Raw genomic sequence first — 23,536 nt, forward strand, 5'->3', positions numbered from 1 at the left:
TGGTTGTCATTAACATTTTGACTAATGTCCTAGTGCTTCTTACAGACACATACAATCCACTGAAATGACATCTGCAACTAATTCTCAACTCAAATTTTGTTATAATAGGAATACATATAGAAAATCTAAAACTCATCAACACACAGCTCTTAGGCATTTTTAAGCTAATGAAAACAAATTACTCTAATGATGTGAACATACAGGTATAGGGGTCTTAAAGTGAAATTCCAAGAGACTTTATAAAAGCTTGTGTTTGATTAAAACCACATCTTTGAAGTACACATCAATTTCTCATAGCACCAGTCTATGTACATCTATAATTTGTGGATCAGTGGTAACAAGGCTCCATTGTGGCTGTGTTGCTAGGGAACAGTAAGGAGGTAGGGGGTGGAATTGATGTCAAGGCACAGAGCCTCCAAGCACATGGTTCTATGCACATCACCTGGAATACTTGGTGCTGGAAATCTGGCTTCATTGCTGTTCCAAAAGGGAAGTGTGCAACATTAATTCTATCACCTGCACTGAAGAATGAGTGTGGAGAGGGAGTACTTCAGCAAGGAGAACTTATGGGAGGCGGTCAGACTGAGTTTCTCCATCTGTAAAATAGGGCTAATTGTACATGCCCTCCTTTTTGTAATGACTTTAACGTCTGTGGGTGAGAAGCTCTATGAAAGTTTAGTAGTATTGAATTCAAACATTCCTCAGTTGTGAATCTTGAAGATCACAAAAGGATGTATGTGCATCTGTTATATAATGTATACAACATAAAGATTCACTTCCAGATTCAAGAAAGCAGATCAAAGAACGGTGACTTAGAATTGCTCATATTAAAGACCACGTGAGATGATAAACAGATCCTAAAAATACCTCTGGTGACTATGCTAACAAAGTCTCAATTGATGCTTAAATATGGAACCCTCGTTGCAGCCGACGAAGTGGGTATTCACCCACAAAAGCTTATTCTCCAATACGTCTGTTAGTCTATAAAGTGCCACAGTACTCTTTGCCACTTCGTTCAGACCTGTATCAAATCTATTTTGGATACTTTGTATGATTGTAATTTTCATAGGCTGTTGTAATTTACTTTCAAGATTATACTCTGAAATTGCTGCTCATAACTTAGTCGCATCTATTTTTTTGATGTCTTGGATGATTATTATGACAGAGGGAATGGGCGATTTTCTTATGTTTTGATTTCTTATTAATCTGTTTCCATAAGTAAATGCCTGCTGTTATCAGTGCTATATTTTGTTGAATTTTAATGGCACTCCTCCATGGAGAAAGATTCAGTCATCTGTATTTCAGCATATGATTTCTAAAGAAATCTAGCACGCATTCAGAGTGGGGAAATGCACTGACTGAATATATATTGTGTGCTTTTTAATGCTACAGTTCAATGCAGAAAGTGTAAAATAACTAACTGGTCTATTTTGGGGCACAATCATGGAATGTTAAGCAACTGGATTTAAATAGTTCCAGTAAAATTCAAGAGTACTGCTGGGTAAAAAATAAAACAGTGTAGTCAAATTAATTATCTGTGCTGTAAATTTCTTGTGTAGATAAAGAAAATTTACTTGTCAAGGGTAGATGTTACCTACATATCCCAGCATTTTAATGCCTGTACTTACAGGTGGTTTTCTTTCATGAGCCAGATTTGGGGATCCATGTTGGCTAACTAAGATTATCTGGTTTCAGAGTGGTAGCCATGTTAGTCTGTATCGGCAAAAACAACGAGGAGTCCTTGTGGCATCTTAGAGACTAACAAATTTATTTGGGCTAGAAGCCCACGAAAGCTTATGCCCAAATAAATTTTAGTCTCTAAGGTGCCACAAGGACTCCTCATTTTTGTTTTTAAAATTACCTGTTGTATCCATTTAATGACGTTTTTTCTGGAAGATTAAATGACTACATCTTAAGTCTTTCAAATATCGTAATTATCAAAGAGAGAGCTGCCAATATAACAATCTGATGTGGAATAAGATATAAGGAATGCACCTCCTTTGAATCCATAGTCATCTGGAACTGTCACAGTTGTTACATTGCTATAAAAAGGTAATGGAACTTACTATCTCCTACTGTATACTTAAACTGTTATTAAAATATAGGTGTGGGGACAAGGGCCCTGAGGATAACTGGTTTAACTTGCATATTTGCCATTGAGCAGGACATATATTGGTGTTAGTGGGGAGTCTTTTGATAGAGGCTGTCTCTGAAGGATTCTCATCTGATTTAGTATCAATAATATTATGGAAAGGGAAACTGGATGCCAATTGTTAGAAAACAGAGTGCATCTTGTTGACTGTCTTACAAAGATGTTAGTTCTAGGGTCCAACACAGGAGATTGAGTTCACCCTTAAAGGTGTACTGATTTCTGTATATTTGCTTAAGATTCCAAATCACTGATGGAATATATGTAGATAAATTAAAAAATAGATATCTATAAAATGCAGTCTGCACGACAGCAAGATAGAACAGAGATAATCCCATGTGATCATAGTGAGACCACTATAGTGATAAGATCATAAACTTGTATAAAATATTTTAAAAGTATTAATGTACTCTAGCTTTTGTTTCTCTTTTTTACAAAAAGAAAGAGTCAGTACTTTAACTTGAGCTTTGCTGATACTTTCCTTTAATGGTGATATTTTAAAAATCATTCTTCCTCCTGAACTAGCACCTGCTTCAATGAACTAAATTGATTAACGCATAAGTCACAAACTGTCAGAAAGCTATAGTTTAGATGTTCTATCCTTCTGCTATAAATGATGTCTCATGGTATAAAAGATATCAATCTAACATGTAAAGTTAAATTCTTCAGGCATGTTCTAAAACTGCTTTAGAATGCACTGTACATTGTGATTGCAGGGCATGTAGATAATTCTTGTATGGTAGAGGCATTTCAGCTTTGGCCTTGTGCTTCATGCAAAGTCAAGACTTGCGTGTCTCTCATTAAGAGTGTGTATTAAGTTACAACTTTTGGCATACTTAACCTGTGAATGACCCACCAACTGAAGATACTACACAGTCTGATTACTCTAATGTAACTAAGGGCATGTCTACACTGGCAGATTTACAGCCTCAGGAGTTACAGCACCACTCAGAGAGCATTGAAGGGAAACTGCAGTTGTGTGTTCACACTGTCAGCTGCCTGCGCAATAGCATGTTCACACTTGTGGCACTTGCAATGGTATTCAGAGCAGTGCACTCTGGGTAGCTATCCCACAGAGCACCTCTTTCTCATCTGCCACTAAGAGTTGTGGGAAGACGGAGGGGGTCGCGGGGTATCACATCGTGATGCACGTCTGGCATGATGAGCAGTGGCTGCAGAACTTTCAGATGAGGAAAAAGAAAAGGAGTAATTGTGGCACCTTAGAAACTAACTAATTTATTTGAGCATAAGCTTTCGTGAGCTACAGCTCACTTCATCGGATGCATTTGGTGGAAAAAACAGAGGGGAGATTGATATACACACAGAGAACATGGAACAATGGGTTTTATCATACACACTGTAAGGAGAGTGATCACTTAAGATGAGCCATCACCAGCATCAGGGGGGGAGGGACGAAAACCTTTCATGGTGACAAGCAAGGTAGGCTATTTCCAGCAGTTAACAAGAACATCTGAGGAACAGTGGGGGGTGGGGTGGGGGGGAGAAATAACATGGGGAAATAGTTTTACTTTGTGTAATGACTCATCCATTCCCAGTCTCTATTCAAGCCTAAGTTAATTGTATCCAGTTTGCAAATTAATTCCAATTCAGCAGTCTCTCGTTGGAGTCTGTTTTTGAAGCTTTTTTGTTGAAGGATAGCCACCCTCAGGTCTGTAATTGAGTGACCAGAGAGATTGAAGTGTTCTCCAATTGGTTTTTGAATGTTATTCTTGACGTCTGATTTGTGTCCATTTATTCTTTTACGTAGAGACTGTCCAGTTTGACCAATGTACATGGCAGAGGGGCATTGCTGGCACATGATGGCATATCACATTGGTAGATGCTCAGGTGAACGAGCCTCTGATAGTATGGCTGATGTGATTAGGCCCTCTGATGGTGTCCCCTGAATAGATATGTGGGCAGAGTTGGCAATGGGCTTTGTTGCAAGGATAGGTTCCTGGGTTAGTGGTTCTGTTGTGTGGTGTATTTTCCACCAAATGCATCCGATGAAGTGAGCTGTAGCTCACGAAAGCTTATGCTCAAATAAATTTGTTGTTCTCTAAGGTGCCACAAGTACTCCTTTTCTTTTTGCGAATACAGACTAACACGGCTGCTACTCTGAAACCTGTCATTAGATGAGGAAAGCAACATTCATAAGACTGTGTGATAAGCTCACCCCAGCCCTGCGGTATAAGGACACGAGAGAGCTGTCCTGCCATTGGAGAAGTGTGTGGCGATTGCACTGTGGAAGCTGGCTACTCCAGACTGCTACTGATCGGTTGCTAATCAGTTCGGAATGGGAAAGTCTGCCATTGGACTCATATTGACAGAAGTCAGCAGGGCCATTAATTGTATGCTGCTCCTACAGCTGGAGCACAGCTGGGACTGGACAGCCTCCTCTCCCCAAATGCTGATGAGGTCTAGCAACGCAGCATTGTTCAAAGTGGGGGATCGCTTCATGCGTGGAGCAGGTATGGCAACCCAGAAAGATGCGCTGAGACCACTGCGCGCATCACCAAGCAAACAGTTAGGGAACTTTCAAAATTCCAAAGGAATTTACGGGATGGGGATGAGGGTTGGTCACTTGAGGGCATGGCAATAGAGTTCAATCCGATGACCAGAGAGGTGAGAACAGGCACTGTGGGACACCTCCCAGAGGCCAGCTGCAGCGCTGTAATTGACCAGTGTCTACATTAGCACCACAGTGCAGAAGCTCCGGCACAGGAAGCTCTACGCCTCTCGTTGGGGTGGGTGTGGTGTTTGTTTTTTTTTTTTGTTTTTTAAAGCGCTACAACTGCACAGTTTCTGTGCACTAAGTGGCTTGATAGTGGGTACACCTCGGGATTTACAGCACAGAAAGCTGCTTTACTGCACAGAAACTTGCCAGTGTAGGCAGGGCCTAAGTATTATAGTTGCTGCAGAAGTCTGATCACTGAAACATTAGAGTAGTGGACAGTGAGGCTTTCTTGCTGCATTTGCTTTTGCTGTCATGAAATCTTTATTCTTGGAGCTAATGGGTTAAACATTGTATCTTCAAATAGGAGATGCAGGTATTGGAAGGATTTAACAAAGCACTTCTGTTCAATCATTGGCCATGCAATTCCAGAATCCCATTTAAAAAAAAAAACAAAAACCCATAGAATAGCTGCTTTCAGAGGCAGGGTAGCAACAAAAGGAAACATTCAAGGATATCGGTTGCACAGCAAGAAAACAAGAACAAGATTAATCTTGACAGTTTCTTCCACTGCATTCAGAGGCTAAAAGTAGAATTTTAGAGCTGTACCCAAGTTTTTGTCCTACTTGCAAAATTCTAGGTTTTTTTTTTTTTTCTTGTCTGTTCAAACCATTTGGGTGTATTTATATGAATGTATGGACTTATGAGTTACAAAAGAAAAGTTAAAATGAACAAAAGCTAAGATTTATTTTAGTGAGGCTATAAACTTGTTTAAAATGGTCTGTGGTGTAAATTTCTTATCCAGTAAAACATAGGGCAGTTACAGTAACATTTGATGCTTCCAGTATCCTTTTTTGTACTCATCTTATTTTCTGCTAAGTATTTGGAAAGAAAATATTTTGCAGTTGTATTGTGAACACTTCTGGTGAAAAGAGAAGCTTTTTATTTCTGGAAGGTTTTTAATGTTTATGGAACAGTATGTGAGTCTTTCAGTAAAGATAAACTAAAAGGGATGCTGCAAGTTTAAAATCTGGCTCAAAATGCAGGCTCTCACAAAATAGCCTCTGCAGATCTATACAGTAGGAGCTGAACTGAATGCTATGCCTCACAATCCAAGAACCACCCTAAAGCTGTTCAGTCATGTTGGAGAAAGGGCAGGGAGACTTGTTCTCTAGTCTGCGGATCTGGTGTTCCAACAACTGTTGTAAAAGGCCTTACTCCCATAACTGCCCTCGTTTTTTCTTTCTGCTGTTTGTATTACAGTAGTTCTTAGGGGGCAACTTAGAATGGAGCCCTTTTGTGCTAGGCACTGTACAAAGATGAGTAATAGACCATCCTTACCCCAAAGAGTTTACAATCCAAATAGACAAGACAAAGGGTAGCGGAAAGGGGTGTACTTTATGTGCAGAGGGATGATATGCAAATGTCATGGTAATTCTGTGATTTTGTAGTTTGTGTGTTTGTTTGTTTTTTTTTTTTTACTCCTTAGGGTTGGGTTTAGTTAAGAAACTCTGCGAGCAGTCTTGGAATATTAACCTCCCATTGATTGCCCAGTTGGTTTAACTTGCATTTAAAAAACGTTACTTGGCAAGAGTTTTCAGAAGACCAGTAATGGAATCCAATAGATCTTATGAAGCAAGCCCTACGGGCTGCTCTACACTAAAGCTGTAAAACAACCTAAATTATGCCAGTTCATTTACGAAAGTTACGTAACTGAGGTCAACATAACTTAGGTTGACTTACAGCGGTGTCTACTGCGCTATGTCAATGGGAGATGCTTTCGTGCCGACTTACCTTTCACCTCTCAGGGAGGTGGACTACAGACATCGACGGGAGAACGTTCTGCCATCAACTTAGTTTGTCTTCAACAGACTCGCTAAATCGATACCTCTGCATTCATCGCATCAGTGCCAATTTAGCCAGAAGTATAGACAAGCCCTAAGTTTCATGTGAGAATATAATGTCCCTTATGGACCAGCGCTCCCTTTGATGGTCTTTTGTTTAAATAGTTTTTTTTTTTTTTATTTTCAGAGCAGGGAAGCAAGTGGGGGAGGCCCCTCGGGGTCCTTTTTCTGGGCAAAGTCTTGTTTGTGCCACCTACTGTAATCTAATCAGAGTTTTCAAATGAAAAGCTTCAGATCATCAAAGAAGAAATTTCTACCTGCCTAGTCGCTTCTGCTCACAGATGACTAGTCTTTCCCTACCTAACAATTGGTTATTCAAAGAGGTTTCCTCATTGTGTGCAATTTAAGCTCTAAATGTTATTTGGTCTGTTTCAGAGCATTGGGTTAAGGGTAAACTGAGATCAACCTGAAATGAACTTGCACTTGCAGTTAACTTAAGTTTCTCTTAAGTACCTTTGGGTCTATCAGAGACTCACTTATTTAGTGATCCATACTTCACAATATACTTAGTTCGCTGTCTCCAAATCAAAAGACAGATATACCCATAAGACTAGTCCTCTACTCACCTGTCACTAAAAGAACCATCATTTGCTTATGGGAAAACATGGCTGGTAGGTATTATCCAACCCAGCAAGGGGTGACGGGATTTGTTCTCACTAGGAGATGGTTTGTGGGAATACTCATTCAGAACAGTGCCCTTAATGCCATTCTTCACGCTGTTGGCAAGGCAAATTTCTTGGCAGATGACTTTAACTGCAAGATTCAGGACCAACGCAAGTGCTTCCTGAAGGATGCTGTGTTGATTTCCCTCTCTTCCAGGGGAGGTTGACTTAAATGCTTTTCAGAATAATATGTCTGTTTTAGAGAGCGCTGCTTTTCACTCATTCGTATATTGTTTCGTAAAATGGCTCTTGCGTCTGTACCCTGTATCAGATTTAGTTCCTATGACTTCATTTATCTTTTTTGTAAGGTGTTGTCATCTTGGAGAGTAAGCACCTCAGAAACCCTGTTACTGTAATAAATCATAGAAGATTACGGTTGGAAGAGACATCAGGAGGTCATCCAGTCCAATCCCCTGCTCAAATCAGGACCAACACCCACAAAATCATCCCAGCCAGGGCTTTGTCAAGTCGAGCCTTAAAAACCTCTAAGGATGAAGATTCCACCACCTCTCTAGGTAACCCATTCCAGTGCTTCACCACCCTCCTAGTGAAATAGTGTTTCCTGATATCCTACCTATACCTCCCACACTGCAATTTGAGACCATTGCTTCTTTTCTGTCATCTGCCACCACTGAGAAGAGCCAAGCTCCATCCTCTTTGGAGCCCCCCTACTCCCTTCAGGTAGTTGCACGCTGCTATCAAATCTCCCCTCATTCTCTTCTCTTCTGTAGACTAAATAAGCCCAGTTCCCTCAGCCTCTCCTCATAAGTCATGTGCTCCAGCCCCCTGATCGTTTTCATTGCTCTCCACTGGACACTCTCTAATTTGTCCACATCCCTTCTGTAGTGGGGGGACCAAAACTGGATGCAATACTCCAGGTGTGGCCTTACCAGTGCCAAATAGAGGGGAATGATGACATCCCTTGATCTGCTGGCAATGCTCCTACTAATACAGCCCAATATGTCGCTGGCCTTCTTGGCAACAGGGGCACACTGCTGACTCATATCCATACTCATTCTCGTCCACTCTAATCCCCAGGTCCTGTTCTGTAGAACTGCTCTTTAGCCAGTCAGTCCCCAGCCTGTAGTGGTGCATGGGATTCTTCCTTCCTAAGTGCAGGACTCTGAACTTGTTCTTGTTGAACCTCATCAGATTTATTTTGTCCCAGTCCTCCAATTTGTGTAGGTTACTCTGGACCCTACCTTCTGGCATATCTACCTCTCCCCCCAGCTTAGTGTCATCTGCGAACTTGCTGAGGGTACAATTAATCCCATCATCCAGATCAGTAATAAGGATGTTGAACAAAACCGGCCCCAGGACTGACCCCTGGGGCACTCCGCTTGATACCAGCTGCCAACTAGACATCGAGCTGTTGATCACTACCCGTTGAGCCTGACAATCTAGCCAGCTTTCTATCCACCTTATAGTCCATTCATCCAATCCATACTTTAACATGCTGGCAAGAATACTGTGGGAGTTCATATCAAAAGCTTTGCTAAAGTTAAGATCTATCACATCCACCGCTTTCCCCATATCCACCGAGCCAGTTATCTCATCATAGAAGGCAATCAGGTTGGTCAGGCATGACTTGCCCTTGGTGAATCCACGTTGACTGTTTCTGATCATCTTCCTCTCCTCCAAGTGCTTCAAAATGGATTCCTTGCGGACATGCTCCATGATTTTGCCAGGGACTGAAGTGAGGCTGACCAGTCTGTAGTTCCCCGGGTTCTGTTTCTTCCCCATTTAAAATATTTTTAAAAATGCTTTTAGTATGTTTGTTTGTTTTTACTCTTTAACAAAGCAAAATCTGTTTGTATGCTATTAGCTTAGAAATTTAACAGTATTGGGGAGAAATTGCACTCACAGCACAAGAGGTTAATGCTAGACTTTGTGATAACCATGCAGGGTGGGCGATGTGTTAGACTGCTTCAGGCAAAGATCTCTTTGAGCTGTCTATTCTAGGTGCTACAAAAACAAGATTAGTGAACCTAATTCCATAGCAAATATTTCTTATTAAAACAGAGAATTGGAGGTTTAATTTTCTTTTAGAAAGGAGTTCAAAATCTGCTTTTTCTAATTCTTAGGGCCTTAACCTAAAGAATCAAACAAGTTTTAAAGACTGCAATCCGAAGATCTTATCTGTAAGTACAAACGTTTCTCGTGAGGGAGGCTGCTGACATTCCCCAACATTTCAACCAAATGATAAAGTGGGTAGTGATTTTGAAACAAAATAAATTGCCCCAGACAAATTAAAGAGGGTTGAGGAGAAAACCATTCAGTCTCCTGTCCACTAAAGGATGGCTCCCTATTATACAACTTGCAGTGTGCTGTGCAGTCTTTTTTTTTTTTTTTTTTTTTAACTGACTCTGCACATGTGCTGTCACTGTCTGTGGCATTGTGAATACTGCTAAGCCTTTCAGCATTAATCTGCCATTTGGGATGGACAGTTATTGAGGGTGTAACAAAATGATGGATCACATTAAAAAGAGGAAACTGCAAAGCAAACAATGTTTGCTGTCCTCTGTGGGAGTAGTTTTCTGCAGAAAGAGCAATGTTCCCACTTTTATATGTCTTTTGGCGATCTAAGCCCTGTGAGGAGGGACCCAGTATTCATAATTGGCTATAAAGAGCCATACGTACACTGATTCCTAATAATTGGCTTTCTTAAGTAACATGCACATAATGTGTGTGCAAATGTCTGTGGCAATAAATACATTGATTTTAATTGTAAATAACCAGTTACTCATCTTGCTGGCCATTTGTAATCACCTAGTTTACATGCACAGCTGTAGAAATTCCATGCACAGAGTAGGAATCCAGTTCTTAAAAGCTTGAGTGACTTGCTTGAGATGGGCAGGCAGGGACAGTAGGGATTTAGTTATAGATCTCTATTTATGAAGCTTTAATTTGATGTATCTTCCTGGCTCATGCTGCCCTGACTTGATGCTGCATGTACTGGATTTTGGAGTGTGCATCAGATATGTTGAGGATGTATGAAATCCAAAACCTTATTTGACACTTTTCTTAGCATAAATTAAGTTAATTGAGCAAACATTTTAATGAACCCTTCTCTTACGTGATTGAGCATTAAATTTTCATTTAATATTTAAGCAGGGTTGTATTTTTAGTTTTGTGCGGAGAAGGACTCTTCTCTAATGCTGAGCAACTTAAAAAAATGTATATTTCTGTAAGGACATAATGTGTGGTACCTTACTGCAGAAATAGCACAGGCACACTGGCATTTAGCAGTCTCTCATGTTAGTGATTGTATGTTAAAACTCTGATTAAAAATGAGGCTTTTTTTATAAAAGCCACCTTCCTTTCTAGTATCCGGTATTTATCGAAACCCTAATTAACTCCTGTAATTAGGCAAAAGGGAATTCTTTAAGACTACTTCTGTTTGATTACTTTCAAATAAAGGCCATTGTTTACTGCCCATTCTTTCCTGTTTCCTAGCACACGTACAGCTAGATTCTTTCTTCCTCATATCTAATGAAGGTATATGTAAAAACATCTAAACAAGCCACTGTAGGCTGCATAATATAAATCTTTTCCCCTACACAAGCCATACAAATGTGGTGTGCAAGAGATTTTCTTCGCATTTGTGACCCTAAGGACTCCTCAGTGCCAACTGGCAAAGAGTTCACTGTTCTGTAACAGTAACTCCTGACAGTTGACAAACTCACAACACCCAATACATTTCTTTCATTGTATTTATCCAAAGAGGGTCAAGTGTGAGCTCTAATAAAAGCTTGTCATACTGATCCTCATGATCACTGTGAGATGTATGTACAGATAACATTTAAGGAGCTGTCTCCTGTATCTATATCTATTTAAAGACTGAATCAAAGCAGAGTTGACAAGGAGGTTTTGACCAGATAAAGGATGTATATTCACCTGTCTGCCTTGGTTCACATGTAAAATAAGCATTGAAAGCCTATTTGTATATGACATCAGCATGAAAATATGAAGTCAGCACCTATGTTCCCTGTAAGCTGCATGGCCGTGCGCAGACACTCAGGGAATCTGCCTGGCTGGGATCTGCCAGGGAAGGGGCGTCCCAAACCCAGCCATGGCCTGGACCTGCCGCGGCCAGGGCGCCCCTCCCTCAGCCTGAATCCAGCCCTGGCCTGGACCTGCCACAGCCAGGGGAAGAGGTGCCTCTCCCAGGGCACCAGCCCCGGAGCTGCTGCTGTGAGAGAGGCACCTCTCCTCCCCTTCCCCTCTCCCTGCCCCTCCCCCCCCACCCAAGCACAGGTGCTGCTGCAGCGAGAGAGAGCTGGGGGGAAGTCCTCTCTCCCCACCTCAGCCCTGGGGCAGCCTGCTCCCCAGAGCCTGCACCCCAGCCCTGAGCCCCTCATTCCCAGCCCCACCCCGGAGCCCGAACGCCTCAGTCCCATTCCCACCACATGAATTTTGTTATATGCACTAATATAAAGGTGATGTATCGCATCACGTCTACATTGGTGCACATAACAAAATTCATTACCCCTGTATGTGTGGGAAAATTAGAAGGAACACTGGTCGGCACACCATAGAATAAACTGGGTTGGAGGGTCTCCTTGACTCTGGGGATACAATGTGGCAAAAGAACACCTCTCTATGCTTCACCGAGGAAGCAGAAAGCATTTTACGAATGCAGTAAGAGGGATCCCAGCCTTGTTGGATGGAGACTCTGGGCGATTGCTTTAGCAAGAAACTATTTTAGACGAAGGTTTTAGCATGTTAAAGTTTAGATTCTGGGAAGCACTTTATACTTTTTTGGTTTATATGTAAGAATTTGTTCCTATCATTATCCTTATTACAATCTCTTAAATCTTAGTTTTTGTTGATGATCTTATGATTGTTTTCACTATAAATACATCTCAGTACTGTGATGTTATGTTGGAACTAATCTTCAGTTGACTCAAACAAGCTGGTGTATGCACTGTTCCTTTTGGGATACCTTGTAATTTCTGTGAGCGATCAATGGTTAAGGTCTTGACATTGCAGGGGAATGCTTCAAGGCAGCTCAGGGATTGGGGTGCACCTATTGTTGTCCTACAAGGCAAAATAAGGGCTGGCAGAGCACAGAGGACGTTGTGTGGGTAGCAAACAGACTGCTGCTGTCGGGAGCTGACCCCAAGTGGAACACAAGCAGATCTTCCTTTCGTTGGAGGCAAGGGAGTAAAAAGTCCTGAATACCCCGAGGAAATGTCAAAGTTGTCATGCAGAGCTGAGTCACTGTTAGCTACTGTGTCCTCCATTAGCTTCTTCTGTTAGTCAATGGCTGGTGGTTCCAAATATTCACTGACCGTGTCTCAAAATGCCCTGTGTACAGGGTGGGAGGGATACCAGAAGAGCATGATGGGATAGTGAGTGCCTTGATTCACTTGCCTATATCTTCTTTCCCCCTGAGTCCTGTCTTTGCTGAGTCCTGGGCCTTCCACAAGTTCAGGGATCTGGCTGTTTGTAAAGATATGCTGTTTTGTTTTGAACATACTGCTGTAAAAGACTATGAAAGGAAAATGGTGATGTTGCAGGGTGTCTTCTGCTGGTGAATGGAAACTAAGATGTTTCCCCTGGAACAGATTTCTCTTTCAGTGACTTCATTTTGTTGTACCAAACAAAACCATAACAGTACAATGAATAGGATGTTAGTGGAATACACCATATGGAGTCACTACAAGCTGTCCCATTCTAAAGTGAATCTCGAGGTGTCTTCAAGACACTACATGTTGATCAGTTTTATAAGGGAACTGATCTACAAACTAATTGTTTAATTAAAAGCAAGACTTATTTTCAGTTTCTTAAACAAAATAAGGACAGTTGGTTTTATAGCATGGAATAACTTACCCCTTCTTCTAAGTTTAGAGTTCTTCAGTCTGTCCAGCAATTTGATCACATTGCTAAAACACTCAGGGATGTTCTGCTATGAAAATGCCTTGGAAATTTAACAATTAATCCAGATTTCTTATTGCATGAACATAAAGTTTAATAGTCTGTCCCTTTACATGCTGTTTTGCTGCATGCTGGTCCTCTTGGAACTTATTCTACAGTCTTGGATATGCCATTCTGAAATTGTTTGGTTAGTGACTTTTATCTGGTTGGAGATTTGTCCTCCTTCTTACAAAAGCAGTGTTTCCAAACTTCTCAGAATGAAGTTGGCTAGACCAGCCTCATTTTGGTGGAGCTACTTTCCGTTGAAATTTCCCTTCTCTGTTAAGTCTTCTCCTTCCCTTCTTCCATGGTATGCCATTGCTTATATCGTTTGACTTGGGGCCTGGTCCTGCAGCCACTACTCAGTGAGTGATTTCGTTGACTTCAAGGATCAAGCCCTTAATTTTAAAGTCCTCATGATAAGGATGCTGTTGTCCTTGTATATCTGTATTGCACTCTATACGTCTATTGGACTATGTAAATATTTATTCAATTAACCTGTGGTTCCTAGTTTGGGAGCAGCTTATTCATCCTGGACTCTAAATCAGCATGTCCCTGTCTCCCAAATGGTTCAAAGTGGAGTCTATCAGAACTGTGATTCTGTCAGCGGACTTATGAGATACTTACCTCCACAGGCTGACAGCCAATGCCAGAAATATCTAGGATTTTCTCTGAGCTGTATCTGCACACTATCATTGAGCCTACCATCAGGTCCCTGCATTTTCATGAAGCTGATGATGTTGGTTACATCCTGTTTAAGAAAATGTAGCCACTAAACCTTATCTCTTCTCCTCCACCTCCCCCCGCCCCTTTGCCCTTCTGGCAACATCTGAGTCAGGAGATAGTGGGGCTTAGTTTCTTCCCGTCCTTCCAGCTAGTCTGTGATAGAATAGGATTAATTGAAAGAACATCTGTCACAAGTGAAAGTCTTAAATGTCCAGTTTGCACTACACACAGTATGTACTTTGCTTGTAGTTTTGTATCTAGGGGGTAACTTTTTCCATGTTCAATTATGGAGGCTTGTTATGGGTTTATTTTAGCCAACCACTTTAGAGGAGGAAGGGAAATTGTGATTGACACTTCCTCCTTGCTGTTTACAAGAGAGACCTGGGAATGAAGAACTAGACTTGCAGCATCAAAGAAGCAAAGAGATTATCAAAAAGAAAAGGCAGAACTACATAAAACAAAGTGTTATGTCATAACTAATAGAGATGTTCAGTTAAATGTATTTTTCTGTCTTGTCTGCCAAGATTTGTTGTTGATCTTTGTCTGCTTTCAATTTGTCTGAAGGCAATAACAGCAAAAGTAATCCCATTATTTTTAAGGAGATCTAAGGCATAGCACTACTGTCGGATTATAGATTTTAAGGAGCAAAACATTGAAAAGAAACACTTTAGGAATGTGTTAATAATGTCATAATAGTATCTTTATAGTTTATTTTAAGCATGATCATGACCATTCTTCTACCTTTTAGGTGGAAGGGGAAGAGGCAGAAGTCTCCTCTCCACAGAAAATTTCTCATGTGTAGTCCCTGTCCAGAAAAGTTTTTTTGATTAAACTCTTGTGAATTTAGACTTAATCACCACTTCTTGAAAATTGTACTTTTCAAACTTCGAGGCTGTTTATCAACAGGCCTATAATACTGGTTCCTATTTCTGACCACACTAACAGTTAAAAAGTAAAAAGAAAAGGAGTACTTGTGGCACCTAAGAGACTAACAAATTTATTAGAGCATAAGCTTTCGTGAGCTACAGCTCACTTCATCGGATGCATTTGGTTTGGTTTTTTCCACCAAATGCATCCGATGAAGTGAGCTGTAGCTCACGAAAGCTTATGCTCAAATAAATTTGTTAGTCTCTAAGGTGCCACAAGTACTCCTTTTCTTTTTGTGAATACAGACTAACACGGCTGCTACTCTGAAACCAGTTAAAAAGTATGCTTACAATAAATGGCAAGAAAACATGCAAACTGGTTCAGCCGTACCATGTGCAGACTCTTCCAATGTGATAATTTTTTTTTAGATTGCTAGAGGTGTTGAGCAGTTTTTTCCTCTAACACCAAGGATGCTGTTATATTCCATGTACAGACTTACAAAAGATTGTATACTTTATTTATGTGACTACTTCTATCTTTTTTTTCTGCAGCTCTTAAATTAGCTGTTTGTTGGCACTTGACAACTGTAGATAACCAAGACGATGGCTGCCAACAAGAACAAGAACCAGAGTTCTATGGTCCTGCACAAAGTAATCATGGTTGGCAGTGGAGGCGTAGGCAAATCAGCACTTACACTTCAGTTCATGTATGATGAGGTAAGAAGAGTTAACACACATTGCTTATTACGCTCCATGAATAATTGACAGTCATTCTGCTGGATTTTCCTTGTGCAATCAGTAAAATTATTCTAAAGATGTTTGGCACATCAGGAAAGTCTGATGCTGTCTATCCAGGGATTAAATACAGTTTCCGTAAGTTTTAAAGACAAAATGCAAAGAGTGCATTGAATAGGGAATGCAGGATATTTAAGCAGCCATTTCAGTTCACCACACTTTCTCAAGTGTTGTTGGTGCAGTTAAACTGTGAGGTTTTTTGAGACAAGAGAGTGTTTACTTTTACTTGAATCCTAACTTATTATCAGTTTTCAGAGTAGCAGCCGTGTTAATCTGTATTCGCAAAAAGAAAAGGAGTACTTGTGGCACCTTAGACTAAAATTTATTTGAGCATCAGCTTTCGTGAGCTACCGCTCACTTCATCAGATGCATTCAGTGGAAAAGTATTTTCCACTGAATGCATCTGATGAAGTGAGCGGTAGCTCACGAAAGCTGATGCTCAAATAAATTTGTTAATCTCTAAGGTGCCACAAGTACTCCTTTTCTTTTTACTTATCTATTTTTGAGGCAGATGTTGATGAAGAAACAATGCAAAGAAGATTGCAGGCTTCCTTTATTCTAGTTCTTTAGTACTAATATACTGGGCTCAAGCCTGCTTTCAGTTTGCAGATGGATGTCTTGTAAATCAGTTTAAGTTCTATAGCTAATTTTGCAAGGTGTACTCAGGGAGTCATGTGCATCTGTTAAACGGCAGGATCACAACTCCACTGAATAGGTGAAAAATGCAATCTGTAGTTCTGTTTTAAATAGCCTATGCCCCTACTCTAGGCATTCTGACAACTGTTTGTGATAATAAGTCGTACAAATGAAAAAAACACACTAAAATACACCCAACTAAAAAACCCCAAGAGGTGTATCAATGGATGGTCTTGGGAGTCTGTCCTAAAGATCAACAAATGTGGACTATTTTTTTACCAAGTTGGCGGATTAAATTCCAGAATCAAGTTGCTCTCATAATAAACATTCTGGTGGCAACTCTTTCTCTTTTTTTAATGTGTAGGGACCCCTGCTGGAGCACCTCAGACCACAGTTGGTACAAAGATGTGCCTGGAACAGTATGGTTGCCTGGCACTGAGTATCTGTGTCACTTTTTTGACACTGATTTTGTAGGTCGGAACCAGTACCGTAAACCTCACCTAGAATTCATTAGCAGTTTAGTGTAGATTATAGAGCACTGGTGTATGTACTCAAAACAATATGCGTCTGTAATAATTGAGCTACTGTGTTCTGCACGTGCTTCAGCTTCTGAATTGATTTAAGGTGTATCTCCGTGCAGAGGGCACTTCAGCATTCTAACTGAGGTGACAAAGACAATAACAGTACCAAGGTCTACATCTGAGAGAGAAGTTTGTGCAGACCCCCCCCCCCCCAGTTAAAAATACTAAAGCCATAAAACTGGCATGAAATAGTTGACAATGATTAAAATAAAAAGGTCTTTCAGGAGTGTATATATACACTGTACAATGGCCATAAAAAGTGGAGAGGAATGTGCTGAAGCAAATATCCAAAGGGAGGAGTGCCACACTGGAAAAAGTCGGGGTACTGTAGATTATTATTAGTATTATTATTCCCTTTCTTATGTTCCTCAGTTTGTAGAAGACTATGAACCTACCAAGGCTGACAGTTATAGAAAGAAAGTAGTTCTGGATGGGGATGAATTTCAGATAGACATTCTGGATACAGCGGGACAGGAGGATTATGCAGCTATTCGAGACAACTACTTCCGCAGTGGGGAGGGATTTCTCCTTGTCTTCTCAATAACTGAATACGAATCCTTTACAGCAACAGCAGAGTTAAGGTAAGCACTGTAGTTGGATGGAGGGGGGGGGGGGGGATTAAATTCCTCAAGCTGCTTTTTGATATTTTGCGTGTATTTACATAGATCTGAGTATGTTTGATAACATGAATATGGAATTGTGTGTTTCGTAGCTCAGTAATGGGTAAAGGATAAAAAGGTAAACTAACTTACTGCTCCTGAGTTGCATAAGCAAACAGAACATTGAGTGTAAGGCATTGGAAATCTTGTATCTGAGCCAACCCATTTTCCCTATTTAACTTCAGTTTATATATTAGGACAGTAAGCAACTCTTTGCAATTCTTTAATTTTGGTTTGTATAATTCTCCATTTTCCCCTGCCAAGTAGCTTGAAAATGTTTTTCTTTTGTCTTCTGTACTAGTTCAGATACTTGGGCAAATTTTTCACAGCTAGCAGATGGCTTAGTGTTCAGTCTCTATTTGCCACTCTCTTCCCCCATTTCCCACCTACACACACTACAAAGGAGGTATAGCAGCTCTGATTTCAGTTGTATCCCAAAGGCATGCTGCTGAAAGGAAAGCAAAACAGGCCTAGTAGTCCTTGCACATGTCCCACCACCTGGGCTGGGATGATCTAGTTGGGGATTGGCCCTGCTTTGAGCAGGGGGTTGGACTAGATGACCTCCTGAGGTCCCTTCCAACCCTGAGATTCTATGATTGTAACAGCTTGCATGAAATGCCAGTGGCCTTGTCAAGAGGTTGAGCTGGGTCCCATGCTGGGATAGGCCCGCTCAGATGCATTGGGGCCTGGCACTTTTTCCACAAACTGTAGTGCTGTAGACTCTGAAGAAGGGGCTTTCCTTGAGGAGTCCATCCAAGGCAAGAGGTCAGCCCCAGTATCATTCCCAGGAAGGCCTCTTCATGCCACTTTCAAGCATTTTTTCCATTCCTCCTTTGAACAACACTCCTTCAGACTTTTAACTCTCTCACCCCCATGCATCTGTGGTAGCCCTCCTCCCTATCCACCGTCTCTGGTTTTTGGTACCTGGCTCTCCCTCTCCGAACAGTCAGTTGCTCTTATCCTTCAATGTTCAAGTCATTGACATCTTATGCATCCCTCTTAGTCTATCTGCTTGTTTTCTTGCCCTGGCTTGCTTGCAAGTCCATTGACAAGCAGTGAATTCAAGCAAGTTCCTCTGATCCATGGACCTGCAAAATGTACATACACATTGACACTCTGTACCTCAAAATATATTCACCACTGTGATATGATTGATGTGTTTTGAACAATGCATGCCTTGTGAGGTATCATTTAAAAAGTCTTGATCTATTGAACGTTAATATCCTGTTGAATTATATGCACTATCATTGTATGTGAAGTTATGAAGTATTACTATATATTTGTTACTGAAATATGTGGTAAGTGGGAAATGCCCACAGCCAGCCATTCAGTGGCAATAACAGAGCAACTAACGCTGTCAAAACAGATTTACATCAAGATTGGCTAGACGGGCACTGATGGCCCATTAAGGAGAATCCAACTCTCAGTGGCCCTCTGAGACTCCTCAGAGGGCACTTACACAATGGAGGCAGCCTAACCCCTCTGATACAGCAAGGATCTTTCTAGCAGCTGGAAGAAAGTATAAAAGAGGGACAGTGACCTCACCACGTGGCCTCTCTCCTCCCCATGTCAACACCTGGAAGATCGTTTGGAAGACACTGTGAACTGGGGAGATTGGTCCCCGGCTGAGAAGGGGATTCAGCCTGTGTATTAAGAACTGTAAACTGCCTGGAACATCTTGTGGGTTGAGAAAAACTCTTTGATTCAAATCTTAGGCTATGTCTACACCTGTCATTTAAAGTACAAAATGTCCCTTTTTTGTGCTAAAACTGTGGGAGCCTCTGCACTTGTTAATGACTTTTTGCGGTGAAACTCAGAAGTATCCCACAGTTCCAAAAGTAACCACTCTGGCTAGCATCTCCGCCGCTCGGATGCCAGATAAATGGCTGCCCCTCCCCGCTGTAAACCCCTGGAAGTTTGAAACTCCCTTTCCCTTTGCTTGTAGATGTGATGGGGAAAGCAGCCAGACAGTAAAGGATTTAAAAAAAAAAAAAGCCACAAAAGAAACAAGGAATTAAGAAACAAGGCTGCTGGGACATGAAGTAGTGCATCACGGGGCACTGAGCAGGGACCCAGAATGTCTTCTGCTCACTCTTCCCACAAGACCTATCGAGAGAGCTGCACTGTGGGATAGCTGCCCTGCAGCACTGCTCTAATCGGCAATGGAAGTGCTGCTAGTGTAAACACTCCCTCTGATGCCTGAGGAATCGAAACCAGCGCTTTTCTTTTACCGGTTCCCTGTCACCGGTGAAACTTACAGTGCAAAAACTCTGCAAATATAGACATACCCTTACTCAGTCTGATAAATTTAGGATTTAGATTGCAATTTTATTTTTATTTCTTATGTAACCAATTTTGACCTCTGTGCCTAACACTTATTATCACTTAATCTATCTTTCTGTAGTTAATAAACTTATTTTAATGTTTTATGCTTACTGGTGAGTTTGTCTAAACTTCTTGGGGAATCTGCTTAGATTACAAAGGCTGGGTGCATGTTCACTAGCTTTTGAAAGAGTGGCGAACTAATTTAATGAGCTTGTGTTGCTCAAGAGAACATCTTGAGCAGTGCAAGATGGTACATTACTAGAGTGCAAGAACTTAGAACGGCCATACTGGGTCAGACCAAAGATCCATCTAGCCCAGTATCCTGTCTTCTGACAGTGGCCCATGCCAAGTGCCCCAGCGGGAATGAACAGAACAGGTAATCATCAAGTGATCCATCGCCTGTTGCCCACTCGCAGCTTCTGGCAAACAGGTTGGGGGGAATTGGCTAGAATCTCCCTGTATATTATTCATGAGTGGCTTAGAGATCATTCATGCAATTCAGCTGGGTGTGTGTAGGCTTTCTTTCTACTACATCTGCCTATCCTATTAACAGTCTACAGATGCTCGTCTTTGACAGTTTATATGCCACAGTAATTACACAGTTAATCTTCATTCTCCTCTGAAAATTCTCACTGTCTTGATCTAAAGTCCTGTTAATAGGTCATTTTGTTTCAGCTAGTGTCCATCATCCCTGAATCGCTCATGGTCCAAGCATCCAGCTAAAGTAATCACTCCATCCCTGGAGTGCTGAGTTGAGAAGAGGGCACCCAGACCATACCATAGATCTGTGAACTTGCTTGTGTTCCCACCCTGGGATGTGCTGTGCAGGCCCAGAAGATCACATCAAAGAGGAGGCCATGATTATTGAACATGTCCATGGACAGTCCAATTCAGCTGTTATCAACAGTATTAATGACAACACAGTAGGATTTACCCTTACAGCCTGACAGTTGTGTGCATGAGCCTGAAGAAGAGGTCTGGCAGAGAAAGATAGCAGCTATATTATAATCTTGGCCATAATTAGTTTCACGAGAGTACTTGAAGACTTGGAGAGTCTTCTCTCTTGGGTGTGATAAGGCAAAGGTAGACTTTTGGCCCTACTATCCTGAAATATTTTCAGGCTGGGCTAACTGTACCAACTAAACCAAAGTCACAGAATTCAGAGAAAAGGTAAATTCAATACCTAATGGGATACTGAGGTTTTTGAAAGCCATGGAGATCTGAGCCCATGAGGGCAACACCATTTTCTGCCCTTGTTCCTGCTTGGGACTTTGATCTTGGTGTTTAATGCTCTTGCACCCCTTCCAGCTGAGCCTAAGAGAAGGATTATGTTGTTTATTATTATTACAGAATTTGTTTTTATCACAAAATGATTGGCCAGAAGACTTGAAGAGCTAAAGGTGCTCTTAGAGAGAGAGAGAGCTTTATATGATTTTCCACAAGGATGAAGTTTGTTCTTAAGAACCTTTCCAGACGTCACTCCAAGGATATCTGTTTTCCATTGTAGAATGGAAAGTTGCCTTGCCCACTTTCTGTCCAGTCCCCAGAAACTGCAAAGGAGCATAGACCTATTTGCTTGGATGCCTACATGGCACTAGGAGCTCACCTAAAAAGAGCGGCAAAACTTGGCTTTTTAGAGACTGTTCCTTGTATGCTAAGGACCAAGAAAAAGCCAAGCAGATTCCAAAATGGGATAAAGAATTGATTAGAGGCCGAAGAAGCACTTGAGAAATGGAAAGCATGTTTGACCCAGTGGATTCATTGGAGGTTGGGTTCAGGTGGAAAGAAGGAATGGGAATATTTGGGTCTAAGTTGTTGGCTAATGTTCATGAACAAAAGTGGCCCACCAAGTCGTCTTCTCAACGAGCAGATGAACGACTAAGATGGGCGATCTCTATCTGAAACACAAGCATCTGGACTGGTATAGATCATCTGAGAGTGGCTGCAAATCCCAAAATGTTCCTATTTAACAGATAATTTTGTCTTGTGTAGCAACATACTGTATGGCAAAACCTTTTAGTCTGTGCATAAGAAACACTGATGTCAGCGTTGCTTTAAGGTTTGTGGACCTGTTATTTCTTCTGCGGCTTGCAGAAGTTGGAGTGTCACTTAAATATTCCTAACTGAGAAGGAAAACAAAAAGTCTGTTTTCTAGTTTGGAGCTAGTAATTTATGCTTCTTGGTCTGAAACCTTGACAGTGCTCCTTGGTAACTTTTTGCTAGAGAATTGGTCAGTTCATTTTTTCTTGTTGGTAAAAATGATCCTTTAAATGCTTCAGCTGTTAGTATTTTTGCCTCTCCTTTAAAATGCCTGTGGTATATTTTTATATTGATGTGACCTTTTTCTTCCATTGGAACATCACCCCCAGAGTTTCTCTCTTTTATAGAACATCTTCAATTTATAGTCTTAACACCAGATATTTTGAAATGACTATCTTTGATTGCTGAGCTAGGAAAGAGAATAGAATCTTATTTTTTGGTGTTCTCAAATAGTTGCTTAAAAATAACTGCCTACAGCTCAAAGTGGTATTTCTGCAGCAAATAAGACAGCTGAAAACCAATACTTATATTGTATATCATAAAAAAGCCTTTTGGATAACAATATTAACAATCTGTAATGGGAATTGTGTACATATATGCAATAAAGTACCAATAACTTGGAATAAGATACAGGACCCTTTTGATTCTTAACAATGAATAAAAATATTTGAGAACAAAAATACTGAATCTGCTCTCGGAGGTCTGGTCTACGCTACAAACTTACACTGGTGTAACTGAATTGCTCAGGGGGTTAAAAAAAAAAAATCCACACCCCTGAGCGACCATAGTTACTCTGACCTAACCCCTGGTGTAGAGAGCACTAAACAGGAGAGCTTGTCCTGTTGACATAGCTACTGCTTCTTGCAGAGGTGGATTAACTACCCCAACAGGAGACGCTCTCCCATTGGCATATTGGTGTCTTCACTAAAGCAGTGCAGCTGCGCCACTGTACATGTAGACTCAAATGTAGCCACTCACAAAGCTTGCCATCCTACTGTGGTGTTTTTTTTTTTTGCAGTTGTATCAACGGTCCAGTATAAAGAAATAAACCAAAACACTAGCCCTGCATCTGGTTAGTAGTAAACTCTTGTGCATTCTGATGACAAACAAGGAAATTTGACTACCTCATCAACCTATGATAAAAATGGGGCTCTTTGGGTTTTTTTTAATTTTTACTTTTTTTTGTTTAATCTGTCCTTCCCCCTGTGTTTCCTGGGGGAAAGAGAAATGGATGCTTTAAACTTGGAATTAATCCATATTCAAGAGAACCTACAACCCCTGTACGCTCCTGCTTTTCAAGTTAGAAGGAAGATGCCCAGCAAGAGACGGATACCTTGAGGGAATTTAAAGGATTCATCTATCCAGACAGCATTCAGCGTTGGAGACTTCCCTGTAGTGGAATTTCAACAAGTGGAGTTGCTGTCATTCGGATTTGCTTATGGTCCTTTCTTTAATGAGCTCTGAGGCAGGAAAGACAATTGGTTCTTTTTTTTCTGTTGCACCTCTTTCCAGTTGTTCCTCGTACTTGCTCCATGACCCAGCACTTTGGGAACATTATTAAGGCAGTGCATTTCTTGTCTTAGGGGATAGGTAAAATTTT

The 23,536-nt window shown here is 41.0% G+C and overlaps 1 protein-coding gene across 5 annotated transcripts in view; it reads left to right on the forward strand.

Annotated features, from left to right (window-relative positions):
* RALB (RAS like proto-oncogene B) overlaps positions 1-23,536 on the forward strand; it is a 51,128-nt gene that overhangs the window by 12,923 nt on the left and 14,669 nt on the right. For 4 of the 5 annotated variants that reach the window (XM_038421209.2, XM_038421218.2, XM_038421216.2 and 1 more), the window contains 2 exons: positions 15,453-15,617; positions 17,285-17,493. In XM_038421209.2, the coding sequence (XP_038277137.1) occupies positions 15,504-15,617; positions 17,285-17,493 (323 nt within the window). In that variant the 5' untranslated portion in view covers positions 15,453-15,503. Of the gene's footprint in view, positions 1-9,473; positions 9,531-15,452; positions 15,618-17,284; positions 17,494-23,536 lie in introns of all 5 variants that reach the window. The other variant, XM_038421211.2, reaches the window with a different exon arrangement.

This window comes from Dermochelys coriacea, chromosome 11 (genome assembly GCF_009764565.3).
Source record: "Dermochelys coriacea isolate rDerCor1 chromosome 11, rDerCor1.pri.v4, whole genome shotgun sequence".
Taxonomy (NCBI): domain Eukaryota; kingdom Metazoa; phylum Chordata; order Testudines; family Dermochelyidae; genus Dermochelys; species Dermochelys coriacea.